Source organism: Aquarana catesbeiana, linkage group LG02, assembly GCF_042186555.1.
Source record: "Aquarana catesbeiana isolate 2022-GZ linkage group LG02, ASM4218655v1, whole genome shotgun sequence".
NCBI classification, from domain to species: Eukaryota; Metazoa; Chordata; class Amphibia; order Anura; family Ranidae; genus Aquarana; species Aquarana catesbeiana.
Window position 1 is genome coordinate 5,345,800 of NC_133325.1, and position 20,902 is coordinate 5,366,701.

General features: G+C 42.6%; 1 protein-coding gene across 2 annotated transcripts in view; it reads right to left on the reverse strand.

The window, feature by feature from the left end:
• Positions 1–159: 159 nt before the first annotated feature.
• LOC141126586 (uncharacterized) overlaps positions 160–20,902 on the reverse strand; it is a 37,082-nt gene continuing 16,339 nt past the window's right edge. Inside the window, exons 1-2 of one of the 2 annotated variants that reach the window (XM_073612506.1) lie at positions 18,686–18,900; positions 160–3,468 (exon numbers count right to left, since the gene is read on the reverse strand). In XM_073612506.1, coding sequence (XP_073468607.1) covers positions 1,582–3,147 — 1,566 coding nt within the window. In that variant the 5' untranslated portion in view covers positions 3,148–3,468; positions 18,686–18,900 and the 3' untranslated portion in view covers positions 160–1,581. Of the gene's footprint in view, positions 3,469–18,685; positions 18,901–20,902 lie in introns of those variants that run through there. The other variant, XM_073612505.1, reaches the window with a different exon arrangement.

Here is a 20,902-nt window from a genome sequence, read left to right on the forward strand (position 1 = left end):
ATTTACCTTGAGCTTTACCTTTTCCCTTCATTACATAAACATTGCACCAATATGACATTATTTTACTCAACAGACATTGTTGTTTATATTTTGGAGTAAAAATATGGGGGGAGCACAAATGACATAAATGCTGCATTGGGATAAATTACAGGAAAATGCTTATTTTTTTACTATTTATTCTTCAAAAAACAAGGGAACAACAATATACAAATCCAAAATTCCCTACAAATTCAAGCCATCTGTCCCAAAAAATTGATGCATAAAACATTTGAGTAAACTACAAACATTAAAAGGTGCAGTATGAAGAACAGGAACAATGCCAAAAACAAAAATAAAAAGCTCTGGGACTAAAAAGGGCTCAGGGAGAGAAAGGCCCGGGGACTAAAGTGGTTAATGACAGATTGTACAATTTATGTAATTATTGATTTTGCCCATAGTTATACTACAGGTACAACATTTTAACATTTCCAGGGTCAAAAAGTGTTCTTCACAAACAAAGTTTACTCAATAAAGAGACCTGTCCATGCAGAGTCAATAAAGAGAACCCTAATCAGAGGACTTTCCATCCCCCACTTTGTAGTTCAGATCTATTGAAGGTGTACTGTGTGATTGTTCTATGGAGATGAGCAATAGCTGAACAGAGAAACAAGATAATAAAGGACATCCAATCTTCAAATAATGGAATCCCTTAGACTTGTGGCAGAACTGCATGAAACACAAGTGGCCAGCTGGGATTAAGTGGTACTGTTGAACATATCCCATAAAGCAGCAGTAACTCACTGTTGGAAGGCCTATGCCAGATTAACTAGTTGCTTTATCACCAAGCAGAGACTTCTCCATGGCTGGTGTCCCAACCAAAAACTTTCATGCAAAGCTGTCATCCATGAGAAAAGGCGGAATGTGATCTAGGGGTCTGGATCATGGGAGGGCAGGTGGAACGTGTAATGGGAGGTGTGGACAAGACAGGCTTAACTGAAGCCCTTAAATTCACTGATATAGCAATAGTCATCAGAACCTGGAATGGACTCTCCCACATAGGCTTCAGAGACTTGGCAAGATGCCACTTGACCACTACCCAGTTATGGTACTGAGACAGTGTTGTAAATGTATTAAGTCGGGATCAGGCAAAGAAGAAAACACTTGGGAACATAGCTCAGTTAGTGAATCATGGATATGTATTACATTTTCAGTCAAAGCTCCAAACAAGATGAGAATTGTGATTAAACATAGTTCAGTCATTGATAATTATATGAAAAAAAAAAACTGTCAAAAAGGTAAAATAGTAAAAGGACTTTCTAATTGTGTGCCTGATGGACATAAACTCAATACATCTGTCCATTACATTTCTGTTTTCTCAGACAGTTTTTCAAAGTAGCATAGAATACCTTTTTACTTTTTTTATACTAGCTTGTGAGATGACATGAGATGTGAAACTAATGAAATACCTGCAACTCTTTCTTTATGGTTTAGCTGTTGCCCCTTTAACATCCCCCCTTCTTTAAAAGTTTCCTCCCTGCGGCTGAAGGATGTGAATCCTCTGGGGTTTGATTAGCTTGGCATTAACTGTAAAAGCTGTCACATTCAGAGAGTCTCTCTAATGTGAACCCTCTGGTGTGCGATAAGATTGGACTTCTGTCTAAAAGCTTTGTCACATTCATAACACTGATATGGCTTCTCTAGAGTGTGAATCTTCTGGTGTTTGATAAGGTTTGCCCTATGTGCAACCTTTTTTCCACATTCAGGACATTGATGTGGCTTCTCTCCAGTGTGAATCCTCCCATGTATGATAAGCTCTTGCGTGCTTTTAAAAGCTTTGTCACATTCAGAACACTGATATGGCTTCTCTCCGGTGTGAATCCTTTGGTGTCTGATAAGGCTAGCCCTATTTGTAAAAGCTTTATTACATTCTAAACATTGATATGGCTTCTCTCCAGAGTGAACCCTCTCATGTTTGTTAAGCTCCAGCTTGCTTTTAAAAGCTTTGTCACATTCAGAACACTGATAAGGCTTCTCTCCAGTGTGAATCCTCTGGTGTCTGATAAGGTTTTCCCTATTTGTAAAAGCTTTATCACATTCTGAACATTGATATGGCTTCTCTCCAGTGTGAATCCTCTCATGTATGATAAGCTCCTGCTTGGTTTTAAAAGCTTTGTCACATTCAGAACACTTATATGGCTTTTCTCCAGTGTGAGTCTTCTTGTGTCTAACAAGGTTTGAATAAAATGAAAAAGCTTTGTCACATTCTGAGCACTGATATGACTTCCCTCCAGTGTGAATCCTCTGGTGTGTAATAAGGTATGCCCTACGTGCAAATTTGTTTCCACATTCAGGACATTGATGTGGCTTCTCTTCAGTGTGAATCGTATCATGTTTGTTAAGCTCCACCTTACTTTTGAAAGCTTTGTCACATTTGGAGCACTCATATGGCCTCTCTCCAGTGTGAATCCTCTTGTGTATGATAAGATCTGACTTTGCTTGAAAACCTTTGTCACATTCAGAACACCGATATGACTTCTTTCCAGTGTGAATTGTGTGGTGTATGATAAGATATGTCTTATTTACAAACATTTTTCCACATTCAGGACATTGATATGGCTTTTCTCCAGTATGGACCCTTTCGTGTTTCATAAGGTGGTCCGGCCGTGTAAAAGCTTTATCACATTTAGAACACTGATATGGCTTTTCTCCAGTGTGAATCCTCTGGTGTGTGATAAGACTTCGCTTCGCTGTAAGAGCTTTGCCACATTCATTACACTGATATGGCCTCTCTCCAGTGTGAACCCTCTGGTGTCTGATGAGGTTTGCCTCATGTGTAAATCTTTTTCCACATTCAGAACATTGATATGGCTTCTCTCCAGTATGAACCCTCTGGTGTTTTGTAAGCTCTGATTTCCCTTTAAAAGCTTTGTCACATTCAGAACACTGATATGGCCTCTCTCCAGTGTGAATCCTTGTATGTTTGGTAAGCTGTGACTTCGATATAAAAGCTTTACAACAATCAGAACATTGATATGGCTTCTCTCCAGTGTGAATCCTCTGGTGTCTGATAAGCTCTGACTTCCATGTAAAAGCTTTGTCACATTCAGAACACTGCAAAGGTCTCTCTCCAGTGTGAGCTTTCTGGTGTGCGATACGTTTTGCCTCCATTGTAAAACCTTTGTCACACTCCAAATAAAAAAATAGCTACTAAAAAGGACTCCTTATGTATGCGTGGGTTGGACTTTACTGTAAAGCCATTGTCTCTTCCAGAACACGGAAATGACTTCTCTCCTGTTGTCCTCTGAGGCTGGATCAGTGTTGAAGAGTTACCAAAACATTTGTAAATGGATATGTCTTGAGCCCTGTGTGAATCCTTCAGTGAACTGCAATTAAGACTTTCAGTCACATAAGACACCCATATGGCTCATTTTTCATGTGACTTAGTTGTATGAAGATCAACAATACTGAAAACTTGGTTCATCAATCAACCTGTACAGAAAATATGAAAGTCAGAATTCTATATACAGGGCTAAATAAATAATATTGATTTCTATATTTCCAGCCATCATTAAATATCTAATATATAGAAGAATATGTACAATATTATACATGTATAAATATTTAGATTTTATTTTACTGAGGACACTATATTATTTCATTGGCTGGTAAAATTGACAGTCTATCACAATATTTTGTAAGAGAATCTGATACTTTTTTTATAATTCAGAGCATTGTGCTGCCTAGCGATGGGTGAAAGTGCTTGGGTTCGATTTGCAGGTACTTTCAGAAAGTGCATCTAATAATTCAAACATTGTAGAAGTAACATTCAAATTTATAGTGTGAAGGATGGGATTTTTGAAGCACAACTATTACATAAAATATTTATTTTAATGTAAACAAATTTAATAAAAAAACATGCAGATATGCCATACATTTCATAAAAAGATCTGTGATACAATCTTATCCATTGGTTTCACCATAACATTCTATGATAGTAGCATAGACATGTGCTGGTCTTATGTGGACTGACGCATTTTTTGGAATAAATCCACTTCCTCAGGAGCAGTCAGTCCATAAAGTAAGAAAATGATCTTGAAAAAGAATATACGTATACCATACATGTATTATAATCATGAAGCGCCTATATGACCTAAAAGACCCAAGCACACAGTATGTTCCAAAGTTAGGGAAGTGTGAGGGAATAAACCCGCAGAGTGGGTCCCACCAGGGGGACCAAAAAACAAAGGGAGACCATCCCATGGCTCTAGAAATTTTAACTCAATGACTAGAGAATTCAGTACAAACATGAAGAGCATTGTACCTGAATAAAATATACTGGCCAGGTTTCAAACGCTTGTCAGTGCAGAAAAAGAACTTTTGTTCATAGCATTCTATGGGCTCCACGAGTATATACTAGAGGTATCTAGAAGGAAAAATTATTTTATTGAAGCCAATTGATATATTTTAATAAAATTCTAGCATAGAAAGCAAAAAACATACAAAGTACTAATAATGAGTACCTGATATAAAAAACACAGGGACTCCTTTCTCTCACTAACTGAGATTTCTCCCAGGCACATCAAAAATCCAATATTAGTCACAGTAGATGTAATAACTGGTGATGGAAGGATCTATTAAAGCTACAATGAAGTGGGATGGAGCTGAGGAACCACAAGCCCTGGAGGGACAATGTCTCCCCCCCACTATATAGCCCTCCTTATTTGGGCACAGGTGGCCAACATCCCAGGATGCCTGTGGCATCTGGGTGGACCAAGATGGCTGTAGCAGGCCAGGCCTATGGTGCCTGCATGCCATGTTGCCATCCAAGATCAATGCACATATTCACCAGCACACCTTAGATCTTCAAATGCAGTCCAAAGCTTTTATTGCAGAGAGATCACAAAATAACAAGTGCAATGTTTCAGAGTCATGCAGGACCCCTTCATCAGGCACGAGAAAAATGTATAGAGTTACATAGCAAAATATATATGAACTACTACCAATCCAAATTCATGGAAAAATTAACAAGGATTAGAAGAATGGGACAGGGAAGAAAAGGAGCAACAGAAGGAAAAAAAAAAGAAAAACAGTTACCATGGTCGGGGGTGGAAATACAACACTACTGTCATGTACCTGGTTTAGGTCGAGGTGACGGGAGGGCTTTCCCTTACACCTCCTGTCCTGTTTCTCCTGAGATTGTGACAGGATATAACAGGGTGGATGCCTGGTTGGAGATCCTGGACAGAAGGAACTTGCAGCAGGTGCCAAGCAGCAGGCAGGTTTGTGGACTGGCCAAACCCAACAGGTGCAGGACAGCAGGCAGACTGGTAGACTGGCAGGTCCAGGTACACAGCAGCAGGTGCAGGGCAGCAGACAGCAACCAAGCTGGAAAGCAGGCTGATGCAGGGTCGCAGGTGGTCAAGCAGGCAGAATTTGGTAATGGCCAAGCAGGAGAGGTACTGAATTGGATCCAGAGAAGAGTCAGGGCCAAGCCAGGGTCAGTATCAAGCGAGCAGAGAAGGCACTGGAACAGAAGGCAAAATGCAGAGTCGGGTCAAAAACCGGGTCAGCAATCAGGTATCAGGAACGAGCTGAGTCAAACAGGCCGGGTATACACAGGTACAAGGACAGGATCAGGTCACAGACGGGAGAAAAATGATGACTACTCAGCAATCTTCTGGTTTATGGAGCCGGTTTAAATAGGCAAGAGGGCACCAAGTACGCTGGCTCATGCGCACAGATACGATAGAGAGTCAGGAATGCCTAGTTGTCACTTGCAAATTCTTTTGCGCAAGTGTGCGAGTTACGGAACCTCTAGTTGTTATTTGAGAATTCTTATTAGCAAGTGCACATCTTCCTGCACGTCTTTGTGCACAATTATGCATACGATTTCCCTGACAATTACATACTAAGCAATGGAAAATAAAGGGGAACAATAGAGCAGTCATCCAAATGGTCCTCTCACAGATGGGGGGGGGATAAATTACCATGGACCTAAAAAATATCACTAATGCCCCTGGACACATGAGCAACCCGTCTACTGGGTTGCATATCATGTCCCATCATTGTACACAGAGATTAAATAAGACAAACAGAAAAAAGGAAGATTCTGTACATACTGTAGTTGATATGAAACATAATCAATCAAGTGCACCCCAGGCAAAGAAATGACACATCACCCAGCTCACTTCATGTTGTATGAATCGAAGACCAAATAATTATCTGTCACCAAGGAAACACGCAAGGGACATATTAGTATTGAGATTACCCGTTGTACTTTGCCCAAAGTATAAATTCAGTAGGCCTCATGGCAGAGGAGCAATTGAGCTCAATCAGCTCACCTGATGGGTCATTTAACATCTTCAATCACCATCCTATACAGCTTGTGGGTCTGAAGTATGGATGTAGCAAAATGTCCTGCGAGGGGCCTTCTCTATTTTTGCCAGAGTGGTCCGATGTCACTTCTATGTTTTTGAAACCGTTTTATGAATAGTCCTCTAGTTTTGCCCACATAGGTCAATGTGCAAGGGCACTTCAAAATATAAACACAGAAGTCAGTGTTGCAATTGAAGTAATCAAATATTTGATATTGATTGCCCTTATGTGGGTGTGTAAAATGCTCGCCACAAATGAGTAAATTGCACACATTGCATCCAAAAAACACGTGTGTTACAAAGAGAAACGAGGTGGATTCATCACTTCAAAGCTGCAACTAAACCAGGCCTTAGGCCCCTTTCACACTTCAGGCGTTTTAGCGCTAAAATTACCGCCTAAATACCGCATGAAAAACGCCCTCCATGTATCTCAGTGTAACCTTTCACACTGAGGCGTTGTGCTGGCTGTGCGTTGGAAAAAATCCTGCAAACAGCTTTTTTGGAGCATCTTTGGGGCGCATAAAATAGCGCTGTAAAAACGTCTATCCCAATTGAAATGAATGTGAAACGCTGTAAAAACGCGGTAATAATGCGGTAAAAACGCTTTAAAACCATCCAGAAACTGTGGGGAAGGTCACATGACCGCATGGTCACATGGTCAGGTTTGCTGACGCTAACGCTTAAAAAACACGATTAAAACGCATGGGCGTTAGCGCTATTTTTACCGCTAACGCGGAAAAAACGCGGTAATAACGCTCATCGTTTTTACCGCGGTTTTGCAACGCCTCAGTGTGAAAGTAGCCTTAATGTTTTGAGTTTCACCCCCTACATAATATAATATATATATATATATATATATATATATATATATATATATATATATATATATATATATATATATATATATATATATATATATATCGTCAGAACCTTTTTTGTCTTTTTTCCTCCCTCTGCTTTTGCCGTTTTGATGAATAGTTTTTGTCATTGATAGGTGGGTCAGAGCTGTCACTTCAAAGTATGGAGCGCGAAGATGTATTGGTTTGTCAGCCCAGTAGGAAGCCCTCTATGCCTGATGTACTTGGATGGGGCGAGGATACTGGTGGCCCGGGGGCCCACATGCTGGAGTTGAACCCTGCACATACATGGCACATCACTTGTGCCAGTTTGCAGGCATTAGGATGCCATGCCTTGCATTAGCCTGGAGATATGTGCACCTCCGGCACCCAGGGGTTGCTGGTGGTTGATCCGGTCATCCCTTAGATGGCAACCTGGCATGCATTTGGCCATATTGGTGCTCCAGGATGATGTGGATACCACTGAACGCCACGGCCATCTTGGTCCACCAAGACGCTGCATGCATCCTGGGATGTTTTGGCCACCTGTGCCCCATTAAGGGGGTTTATATAGTGGTGGGGGGGACATTCTCCCTACAGAGCTCATAGTTCCTCTGTTCCATCTCCAAGGATATTTTAGAATGTAGACCTTTAGAAGAAGGTATGCACATATTATGGCCAGTACTTATAGAAGTTATAGAAGATATTGGGGAAAACACGATGATTTTTGGCTTTGTCATGCTTGCAGGACTATGGATCATTTAGAAGGATCATTTGCTAGTCCCACTGCATTGTAACTATAATAGATCCTTCCATCACTGGTTATTACATCTACTGTGATTAACATTCAGTTTTTTTTCTGTCTGGGAGAAAGCTCAGTTAGTAAGAGATGGGAGTCCCTGTCTTCTTTTATCAGGTACTTTGTGTATGATTTTTGCTTTCTATGCTAGCATTTTATTACAATATATCTTGAGCAATTGGCTTGAATAGAATCATTTTTCCTGCTAGTATATACACTCGAGGAGCCCATAGGAGGCTATGAAAAAAAGGCTTTTTTTAAATTAAATTTTTATTTTTTTCCATTATACAACAAAACTCAAAACATAAAAAGCATTTCCATCAATCAACCCCACTAAACAAAAAAAAAAACCCAAAACAAAATTAATATTTGTACCTACCAGTTACTTTAACTATGGTCATAGACCCTTTATCATATCAAGTTTAATAGTTACCTTCTTTCCACATAAGATTAACAACAATATGGAGTTAACCAGTATTTTCAATTTAATTTTTGCGTTTTTTCACCTTAATGCATCCAATGCATTAGGGGAAAAAAAAAAACAAAAAAAAAACAAAACACCTGGCAGTGACCGCCCCCCCGAAATTTCCCACGGCGGGGACGCGCTGTCCCTCTGCCCGGGGTTCTCGACTCTTGACTGATTAGATTGATAGCAGCACAGCCATTGGCTCCCGCTTCTGTCAATCAAATCCAATGACGCAGGTGGCGGGGGCGGGCCGAGTCATACTTTCGGCGGCTATGAATGATGGACTCTGGAGCACGCCCATAAGGCAGAGCGCTTCTCCTAGGGGGTTATCTGATGCGGGGAGGAGCCACGAGAGCCGCCGAGGGACCCTAGAAGAGGATGTTTGGGGCCACTCTGTGCAAAACAAACTGCACAGTGGAGGGAAGTGACATGTTTATTTAAAAAACAAAAACAAACAAACAATCAAAGCTTTAAAACCCCTTTAATGGCATATATATATGCATGTGCAGTTATCCCCCTCCAAAGATGTATCTCATTATTGACTTTCCTCAACATCGTTAGTATATATGAAGAGGTGGAGTAGGCTATGGGGGTACCTCATCCCATGAAATATTTGAGATAGAACTGATATGGTGGACTTTAACGGTACCAGTAAAGGACGTATAAACCAAATAATGCCAAATGTCTTTATTATAAAAAGTTTAAAATATTTTTACACATATAAAACCATTTGATATATACCTCGGACATTAAGGCTTAATGTACACAGGACGTTTTTACAACCTCTACTGAATGATTTAACTTGACAGATAGTAACCCACGTTTAAAATGCCCATTTTGCTGCATTTACATGCTGCGTTTGCGTTTAGAAGCGTTTGAAAAAAAAACAAAAATGCCTGTAAATGAAATGCGGCTAAACGCGAGTTACCACGTTTGGCATCTGAAATGTCGGAAACTTTGGCGTCTGAACTCATTTTTTTGCCTTCAAAGAAAACCTATAAACGCAACTGCCTAAAAAACGACATTAAATGAACCTATGTACATGTACACATAAGATAACATTGGATGAGTCCAGGGGCAGTTGAAAAAAGCATCCAACTGACACTGAATGTCTGTTTACCAGCAGCAGTGTACATGATGCCTAATAGATGAAAGATCTGTTATTACAAATGTCAAGAGGTCAACGTGTTTCACATCTTTGCTTCTTCAGGACCTTACGTTCTGGACTTAAAACAGAGATCCTAGTCAAAAGCAGAAATAAACATTTATGACATCATCTGACATCCTCAGATGATGTCACAAATGACGAAACGCGTCAGCGCGTGGCTACATGACAGCACTGAATAGAATGATAGTCATTGAAAGAGATATCCCGAGCGAATGCTGTTGGTTTGAATATCACGCCAGCTGCTTAAGGGATACTTTCAGTGGAGTTCTTATGCTGTGGTTTCTGTCACTTGCCTACTATACTGTGGGAAATTGTAAGTGTATATCTGGAAGGGGGGATATGTATTTAATAAACTTTTAAACAAGATTACGCTATGGAGCCGTTTTTGTTCTTTTATCCACACTATTGTGCTTCTGTGGCAAGTGATCCGTCCATCCCGCCAGTAAATTTATCCAGTGCACTGCATTCCGAGGGGAGATCTGGAGCCATAGATGATCCATTGACATACGCTCACGTTCCAGCTTTGTCTGGTAAGATTCCACTTTATAGGGGGATTGATTCTCCGTTCACCAGAAACTTATGCCAGGGGAAGGATCATTGAATTTATGAGACGGCGCTCACCTTTGGAACCACTCACATTACTGGATTGTATGGGGGTACAACAAAATTCATTTCAACATATCATCCAATTGAATGAAAAAGCAGCATAAATGGGGCTCGCATCTATGAGGAGCCCGCAGAGAATGACGTGGCAAGTATTGTGGGAGAGAAATCCAAAAACCAGTGTCTTAAAATATTAAACAAATCAATATAAATAATCCTGTCACAAAATCACGTGGCTTATCTTAAAAATTGCCGATAGGCGTCAGATTGATAGGTAAGAATAGGGTTATAAGCTGACCGGAATAATGTAGTACTTACTAAGGATGAAGTCTTATTTGGAAATGGAAGGAGAGGGATTAGCTTCAGCCACAAACCAGAGACAGAGGACCCTACAGTTACTCCATCAGCAAAGTCCCTATACAATTCATACCAAATATATAGTCAACGTTCCACAAAGAGATAAAGTTCCCAATCCAACAGACAGTAATGAGATGTATATATACACACACACCTCATAAATATGAAGATATGGCTTAGTAGGGCTGTTCAACATGGAGTTATTCAATCACTTATGGGGACAGTGTAGGGTGTATACTCTGCAAATAATACAAAGTGTTATGACAAAGAAATCAATACCGTCATTAGAGTGTGTGAGAGTTCTAGTGAGAGCAAAGGATTCACCAGAAACTGACTATAACAATTTAACCACTTACCATCTGACTAGTGGCAATTGAAACTCTGCTGGCATTGCTATCTAGCAAAAAAAGCTCTCGCCTCACATTCCATCCACAGTGGTCAAAGAATCTAAAGAATATACAATTGCATATCTAGCGAGTTGAAATCAGCTCATATAATAAAGCATAGCAAACTGTCCATTGACAAACCCCAGATAGAGACTTACCTATGTCTCCCATCAACCAACACAACGCCGTTCACTAAGCCCTTGTAATCAAAACTGTTTATAAAGCATGCTTTGGCGCCAAAACTGCGTCTTAATTCATCTAAAAAGCAGTTGAGATGATGGGAGGGTACTGGCAAGGTGTGGGGTGGGTAGGGAGGAAAATTAATAGTGCGATGAGCCGTTTGCACTCCCACGCATGCCCAGTGCCAAATTCCGTCTGAAAACAAAACAGAAAGTCCGCGCATGAGCGCCAGAGCCGGCGCGAGTATCGCAATAACAAAAAACAAAACATAAGAGCCCTGTCCTGCAGAGGGTGTTGAATATCTCAAGTCAGATCCAAGACCCCCCCACATACACACATTGCACCACACCTTCCTCCTCTCTACAGACTGGATAAACTACTCATCATTTAAATATATAGTGGAACAATTACATCACAGAAGGCCTGACCAAAATGGGAATCCCCGGACTCCTACCACCTCAGCCCCACTACCTCGGTCGGTCAGAGGGCCAAAAAAAGCCCTAGTGCCCAGTATACTCAACTGACTGTTGAGACAGATTGGAGACTAGTCACCAAGACTAGATTTTCACAAATTTTTTAGGGCTCCTCCTATGTTTATATGTCAATTTCTAACACCTTCAGTTAAGATTAACTGCTTCAACCCATTGATCTATTGTTGGCGGGTGATTTGATTTCCATATTTGTAATATAAGTTTATGAGCTATATACATAGATCTCAACCACATCATCTGCATTTCTTTTGGGGGAGTGGCTTCTTATATAATCCCAAGCAATGCTATTTTTGGATCAGGGTCAATCTGTGTAAAACATATATGTTTAAAGTATCAAATACACACGCCCAGTAGCGATGCAGTTTGGGGCATCGCCACAGCATATGTATAAGTGTACCTATATCAGTAGTACACTGTAAAGACTAGCATCAAATGTAGAGCTTTAAAGGACACCGCCACTCGTTTTCTTCTTTTAAGGGATTTCTTTGCCCAATTTTATTAAAAGAAAGTTCAGCAAACAAACATACTGTAGGTGCCCCTTGCAGGGGTTTTCAGCATTCCTGTAGAACACAAACTTCAGCCTCCTGGCTTACTCCCTCTTACTTAGTCAAACTCCCTCCTGGAGATCATTTGCTCAGCTTCGTGCTGCTCGGTCGCGGGCCACATCTGCCTCCTGCAGACATGCATGCTCAGACTGCCAACTGCAGCCTTAGACTCCGAGAGATCTCCTGTCCCTCTCACCTGGAACCCTCCCGACTCCTAGACCCAGCCTCCTGCCTGCAGGGTGGAGCTGTCTCTAAGGGTGAGCCCAGAACCATAGTCAGGTTGTTACTAAAAGCCCAGCACACACCCGACCACTTAGTATGCTGGCTGTTCTCAAAATCAGGACCCAGGACTGGGGATTTCATCCCACCCGGATCTCTAAGAAATCCCTGGGCTCCAGGTTCCAAAGTGGACTTTGAAAAACACTGAGGAAACTGAAAGACCAGTTTCCTCTTCATGTTACAAGCTCCCTGGAGCACCTTAACCCATCTGGTTGAGAATTCTGGGTCACAACCTCATTCTCGGACCCTGGCAGGGCAAAGCTCTGCCACAACACCTTGGCCAATTTGATGTAGTTGCTTTTCCCAAGGAATGTAACTTTAAAGGGAGTGTAGTGGGATAATAAATAACTGGATCAAACACTAGGAGGATAGGGATACCTTAAATAAATTCTTCAGAGCTTGCTTCCATTCCTAGTCACTAAGAGTCTCCAAGTCTCTACACCACTGTCTAAAGCTACCGTACACACGATCGGACATTGATCGGACATTCCGACAACAAAATCCATGGATTTTTTCCGACGGATGTTGGCTCAAACTTGTCTTGCATACACACGGTCACACAAAGTTGGTCGGAAATTCAGAACATCAAGAACGCGGTGACGTACAACACATACGACGAGACGAGAAAAATTACGTTCAATAGCCAGTGCAGCTCTTCTGCTTGATTCCGAGCATGCATGAAACTTTGTGCGTTGGAATTGTGTACACACGATCGGAATTTCCGACAACGGATTATGTTGTCGGAAAATTTGAGATCCAGATCTCAAATTTTGTGATGGAAATTCCTATGGAAAAATGTGTGATGGAGCCTACACATGGTCAGAATTTCCGACAACAAGGTCCCATCAAACATTTTCCGCAGGAAAATCCGACCGTGTTTACGGGGCATAACTGTCATTTGTAGGTAGGAGTATATATTCCCTGCTTAGAGTGTTCGCTGAAGATTATGGGGCATTCACAGCAAATTTGAGCACTGCGGAACACCCCATAATGCACTGCAAAAATCGCAGTGCATTGCTGTATGATGATTGGCCAAAGTATGCACCTGACCTGCATGCTTTGGCCAATCACTGCGCGCTCCTCTGCGAGAGCCATAATTGGCCAAAGGCAGGGAACCTTTGGCCGATCATGGCTCAGGGGGACAAGGCCATGCCCCACACTATATAAGTCTGCATACATAGAGGCCGTGTGTAGTGTTGTTGGCGTGGACAGAGAGGTAGCTTGAGCTAGATTAGGCAGGCAGGTTATTCAGTTAGTGGCAGAGTATTTGAGATATATTATATACAGTGGGGATGGAAAGTATTTAGACCCCCTTGAATTTTTCACTCTTTGTTATATTGCAGCCATTTGCTAAAATCATTTGGAGTTTATTTTTTTCCCTCATTAATGTACACACAGCACCCCATATTGTACACACAGCACCCCATATTGTACACACAGCCCCCCATATTGTCAGAAAAACACAGAATTGTTGACATTTTTGAAGATTTATTAAAAAAGAAAAAACTAAAATATCACATGGTCCTAAGTATTCAGACCCTTTGCTCAGTATTTAGTAGAAGCCCCCTTTTGATCTAATACAGCCATGAGTCTTTTTGGGGAAAGATGCAACAAGTTTTTCACACCTGGATTTGGGGATCCTCTGCCATTCCTCCTTGCAGATCCTCTCCAGTTCCGTCAGGTTGGATGGTAAACGTTGGTGGACGGACATTTTTAGGTCTCTCCAGAGATGCTCAATTGAGTTTAAGTCAGGGCTCTGGCTGGGCCATTCAAGAACAGTCACTGAGTTGTTGTGAAGCCACTCGTTCGTTATTTTAGCTGTGTGCTTAGGGTCATTGTCTTGTTGGAAGGAAAACCTTCGGCCCAGTCTGAGGTCCTGAGCACTCTGGAGAAGGTTTTTGTCCAGGGTATCCCTGTACTTGGCCGCATTCATCTTTCCCTCGATTGCAACCAGTCGTCCTGTCCTTGCAGCTGAAAAACACCCCCACAGCATGATGCTGCCACCACCATGCTTCACTGTTGGGACTGTATTGGACAGGTGATGAGCAGTGCCTGGTTTTCTCCACACATACCGCTTAGAATTAAGGCCAAAAAGTTCTATCTTGGTCTCATCAGACCAGAGAATCTTATTTCTCACCATCTTGGAGTCCTTCAGGTGTTTTTTTTAGCAAACTCCATGCTTTCACGTGTCTTGCACTCAGGAAAGGCTTCCGTCGGGCCACTCTGCCATAAAGCCCCGACTGGTGGAGGGCTGCAGTGATGGTTGACTTTCTACAACTTTCTCCCATCTCCTGACTGCATCTCTGGAGCTCAGCCACAGTGATCTTTGGGTTCTTCTTTACCTCTCTCACCAAGGCTCTTCTCCCCCGATAGCTCAGTTTGGCCGGACAGCCAGCTCTAGGAAGGGTTCTGGTGGTCCCAAACGTCTTCCATTTAAGGATTATGGAGGCCACTGTGCTCTTAGGAACCTTAAGTGCAACAGAAATTTTTTTGTAACCTTGGTCAGATCTGTGCCTTGCCACAATTCTGTCTCTGAGCTCTTCAGGCAGTTCCTTTGACCTCATGATTCTCATTTGCTCTGACATGCACTGTGAGCTGTAAGGTCTTATATAATCAGGTGTGTGGCTTTCCTAATCAAGTCCAATCAGTATAATCAAACACAGCTGGACTCAAATGAAGGTGTAGAACCATCTCAAGGATGATCAGAAGAAATGGACAGCACCTGAGTTAAATATATGAGTGTCACAGCAAAGGGTCTGAATACTTAGGACCATGTGATCTTTCAGTTTTTTTTAATAAATCTGCAAAAAATGTCAACAATTCTGTGTTTTTCTGTCAATATGGGGTGCTGTGTATACAATATGGGGTGCTGTGTGTACAATATGGGGGGCTGTGTGTACATTAAATGAGGAAAAAAAAATGAACTTAAATGATTTTACCAAATGGCTGCAATATAACAAAGAGTGAAAAATTTAAGGGGGTCTGAATACTTTCCGTCCCCACTGTATACTCTGCATTTAGTGTAACCTATATATACACACACACAGTGCATTTGGCGATACACACACACACACATATACACACTAGAGGTCGACCGATATATCAGCCGATATTTGGCGTTTAATTAATCGGCATCAGTCGATTGTGCTGATAAAAAATGCTGATTATAACTTCAGCGCGACTTGTAAATGACTTCTGTAATAGAAGTCAATGCAAGTTGCTTGAAGTCTTCTGTGGAGTGCCTTCTCTCCTCTCTGGGCAGCCTGCTAAGGCCTCATGCACACGAGACGCTATTAAACGCGCGTTCAGAGACAGTTGGACATTTTTTTCAACTGCCCCTGAACCCATTCATTCAATGTTATCCTATGTGTCCATTATAAGGGTAAATCGCTCACCTAATCATCTAAATTGACTTATACAGCTTTTATTAAATTCAGTGCATTTATGACATTTAAGATGTTCCAGTTAAACCAGTAAGTTCTGCTTTTTGCTTACCGAACATAAGATATAAATTTAGGTTTTAGCCTGATACAGTTCTCTTTTTCTCATGCATATGTTCCAACCGCAAGCGCTTGACATTTAGAATACTTCGAATGTTGTTATACACTTCTGCTTAATGACAAACAAGCTTTGTCTGTACAGGATGAGCCCCAAGGAAGTATACTAAAAATGATATGGAGAAGTCGCGCTATATTGTATAAGTTTAACTTGTAATTTGATTGGCCCACCTACGAGTGGAGTACGTGACTGATACTGTATATATTCTGCACCCAAGCAAGCATTAAATTGTATTCATTATTCACATACAACCTGTGTATGTGTTTTGTTTACCTCACCGGTGAAGGGGTAGAGATCCACACATCCAGTGTCCGAGCCTAGGCTACAAGGGTCCAGAAGTCCGAACCCAACATCCATGTACACAGTCTCGTTTTTTGGCATTTTTTGGCAGTTGCGTTTAACCTTGTTTTTCCAGAAGCAAAAAAATGGGTTTAGACGCAAAAGTTTTCCACGCCAAAACGCGGCTAAAAGTCGGTGCCACGTTTGCGTTTATAAGTGTTTTTGAAAGAACATTTTACGACCCAACTTTGGGGCCCCATAGCTCGGGGCCACTTGGTGCTAGGAACCCCAAATTTGGTGTGCTAACACAGTTGGACTAACACTATAACACCGAGATATGGGGCCGTAAAGTCGGGTTACAAAATGTCATTCTCTGCTGCAGAAATGTGCTTGACATTTTGCGACCCGAATTTGGGGCCCCATATCTCGGGTCCACTTGGTGCTAGGAACCCCAAATATGGCATACTAACACAGTGGAACTAGCACTACAACATATCAAAATGTGGGGTTCCTAGCACCAAGTGGCCCTGTGATACAGGGCCCCAAATTTGGGTCGCAAAACGTCATTCTCTGCTCTGCAGACGCTTTTAGACGCAAACACGGTAAAACGCGGCTAAAACGGGCGTTTCTAAACGCCGGTTTCAGCTTTTAAAAACATGTGTTCTGCAGAGTTTGCACCGGCGTCTCGTGTGTATGAGGCCTTAGTCTGATAAAAGAAGCTAAAGAAGATACAAGGTTTATACTCATCAATGAACTGAACTCCATGTGTGGGAGGAGTTCTCACTTTAACCATTTAAAGACTAAATCTTTTCTGACACTTGTTGCTTACAAGTAAAAATCCTGTATTTTCTTCTAGAAAATCACTTAGAACCCCCAAACATTATACATATTGTTTTAGCAGAGATCCTAGAGAATAAAATAGCGGTTGTTGCAATATTTTATTCACACGGTATTTGCACAGCGGTCTTTCAAATGCATTTCTATTGGAAAAAATACACTAATGAATTAAAAAAAAAAAACTAAAAAGTAGTAAAGGTAACCCATTTTTTGTGTATTTAATACGGCTGCTAGCGGAGCGCTTATAACCCAGCTAGCGGCTGAGGAAGGGGTTAAATGCGCCCGTGAAGCGCCGCTGCCAAAACGCTTTGCAGGCGCTTCGGCAGCGGTGCGCATTCATTTCAATGGGCAGGAGTAGTGGAGGAGCGCTATACACCACTCCAAAGATGCTGCTTGCAGGACCTTTTTTTTTAACATCCTGCCAGCGCATCGCCTCAGTGTGAAAGCACTCGGGATATCACACTGAGACTGCAGGGAAGACGTTTTGCAGGCACTTTATGGGTGCTATTTTTAGCCCAAAAGTGCCTGAAAAATGCCCCATTGTGAAAAGGGGTCTAACTGTTGGATTTTATGAGATGAAGGGAAAAAAAAATAATAAAAAATCGGCCCCAAAAATTCAGCATCATTTAATCAGCCACCGCAATTTCTAAATATCGGCATCGGCCAGAGAAAAACCCATATCGGTTGACCTCTAATAGACACACACACCGCCTAGTGTGTGTATATTTATCAGGACCAAATATATATATATATATATATATATAAAAAAAAAAAAATCACCCTCTACCTAAATGTAGGTGCTAGGAGTAGTAGTCTTTTTCTAGCTCAGGGCCCAAGTGCAGGTAAATTTAGCCAGACCTGTGCTTTAGGTTGGGTTGGTTGTTGTGATTTGGGACTAGGAGTGATTAGTTTAGTGGGGGATGTGGTCACCTTTGCTCTGACTCAGAGATGCCTCCTCTGCTTTCAGATGGATAGTTCTGGAAGAGAGGTTGGACTTGAGATCTGAATGGCAGGCAGCTTATGTGAGGAGCCCTGACCAATTATCTTGCGGTATTGGCAGGGGGCAGGCCTCTCATATAAGCCGGGGTCACATGCTTCCAGGGAGGAGTTCTGGAAAGTAGGCACAGACAATGGAGTACTGGGTTGCTTTTCCGGGCGTCCCCACACAAACACATCTGCTGCATTTTGCAAGCATTGTAGTATGATTTGGAATTGCGGGCAGAATCACGGCGATTCCGCCAACAATCCCAAATTAATAGATGTGAACAGGGCCTTACACAACAGCAATGGAAGACTCTGCATAGCCTCAATCACCAACGTTGCCAGTTGCCACACATTTAGGGGTGGACTATTTACTCATGGGGCTCCCGGGCAATTTGAGATCATGGGGACCCCAGGTTTAAAGTGGTGTTCTGGCCGGAATTATACTTTTTAAATAAAAATACCCCTATAATATACAAGCTTAATGTATTCTAGTGAAGTTAGTCTGTAAACTAAGGTCTGTTTTGTTAGTTTATAGCAGTATTTTGTTATTTTATAAAAACTTACAGCAGGCTGTGGCCATCTTAAGTGTGGGCGTCTGAAGCCAGTCTATTTCTTCCTGGATCTCATCCTTGCAGATCTTGCACATGCTCAGTGCAGCACAAGCAGTGTAATAGGTTTCAGGTCAGGTTTCCATAGCAACGGCAGTGTCAGAGGAAGTTGCCACCCCTTCCCAGAAGGCATTGCAAACAGGAAATGATGCGATGGGCCGCGGCCAGGGAGGAGGAAGTGAAAAATGAATACAGCAGCTATACAGTAGGTGCTGAGAAAAAAAAATAATATATATATATATATATATATATATATATATATATATATATATATATATATATATATCCAAATCGTTTACAGTGCGCAGTTTAGTGAGGGATGCTGAAGAGTTGTAAAAGTGGGTGGAACTCCACTTTAACCACTTGCCGACCGCCGCACGACTATATACGTCGGCAGAATGGCACGGGCAGGCAAAAGGACTTACATGTACGTCCTTGCCTGCCCGCGGGTGGGGGGTCCGATCGGACCCCCCCCCGGTGCCAGCGGCGGTCGGCAAATCTCCCTCGGCGATCGGAGGTGAGGGGGAGGCCATCCATTCGTGGCCCCCCCCTCGCGATCGCTCTCAGCCAATGGGATCATTTCCCTGCCTCTGTATTGTACACAGAGGCAGAGGAAATGATGTCATCTCTCCTCGGCTCGGTATTTTCCGTTCCGGGCCGAGGAGAGAAGACTGTAATGTAAGTGCACAACACACTACACACACAGTAGAACATGCCAGGCACACAAAACACCCCGATCCCCCCCCCGATCGCCCCCCGATCCCCCCCCAATCACCCCCCCCCCCCCCCTGTCACAAACTGACACCAGCAGGTTTTTTTTTTTTTTTTTTTTTTTTTTCTGATTACTGTATTGGTGTCAGTTTGTGACATTTACAGTGTTAGGACAGTTAGTATTACCCCCCTGTAGGTCTAGGGTACCCCCCTAACCCCCCCTAATAAAGTTTTAACCCCTTGATCACCCCCTGTCACCAGTGTCGCTAAGCGATCATTTTTCTGATCGCTGTATTAGTGTCGCTGGTGACGCTAGTTAGTGAGGTAAATATTTAGGTTCGCCGTCAGCGTTTTATAGCGACAGGGACCCCCATATACTACCTAATAAATGTTTTAACCCCTTGATTGCCCCCTAGTTAACCCTTTCACCACTGATCACTGTATAACCGTTACGGGTGACGCTGGTTAGTTTGTTTATTTTTTATAATGTCAGGGCACCCGCCGAATAAAGATTTAGCCCCCTGATCGCCCGGCGGTGATATGCGTCGCCCCAGGCAGCGTCAGATTAGCGCCAGTAACGCTAACACCCATGCACGCAGCATACGCCTCCCTTAGTGGTATAGTATCTGTACGGATCAATATCTGATCTGATCAGATCTATACTAGCGTCCCCAGCAGTTTAGGGTTCCCAAAAACACAGTGTTAGCGGGATCAGCCCAGATACCTGCTAGCACCTGCGTTTTGCCCCTCCGCCCGGCTCGGCCCAGCCCACCCAAGTGCAGTATCGATCGATCACGGTCACTTACAAAACACTAAACGCATAACTGCAGCGTTCGCAGAGTCAGGCCTGATCCCTGTGATCGCTAACAGTTTTTTTGGTAGCGTTTTGGTGAAATGGCAAGCACCAGCCCCAGGCAGCGTCAGGTTAGTGCCAGTAGCGCTAACACCCACGCACGCACCGTACACCTCCCTTAGTGGTATAGTATCTGAACGCATCAATATCTGATCCGATCAGATCTATACTAGCGTCCCCAACAGTTTAGGATTCCCAAAAACGCAGTGTTAGCGGGATCAGCCCAGATACCTGCTAGCACCTGCGTTTTGCCCCTCCGCCCGGCCCAGCCCAGCCCACCCAAGTGCAGTATCGATCGATCACTGTCACTTACAAAACACTAAACGCATAACTGCAGCGTTCGCAGAGTCAGGCCTGATCCCTGCGATCGCTAACAGTTTTTTTGGTAGCGTTTTGGTGAACTGGCAAGCACCAGCCCCAGGCAGCGTCAGGTTAGTGCCAGTAGCGCTAACACCCACGCACGCACCGTACACCTCCCTTAGTGGTATAGTATCTGAACTGATCAATATCTGATCCGATCAGATCTATACTGGCATCCCCAGCAGTTTAGGGTTCCCAAAAACGCAGTGTTAGTGGGATCAGCCCAGATACCTGCTAGCACCTGCGTTT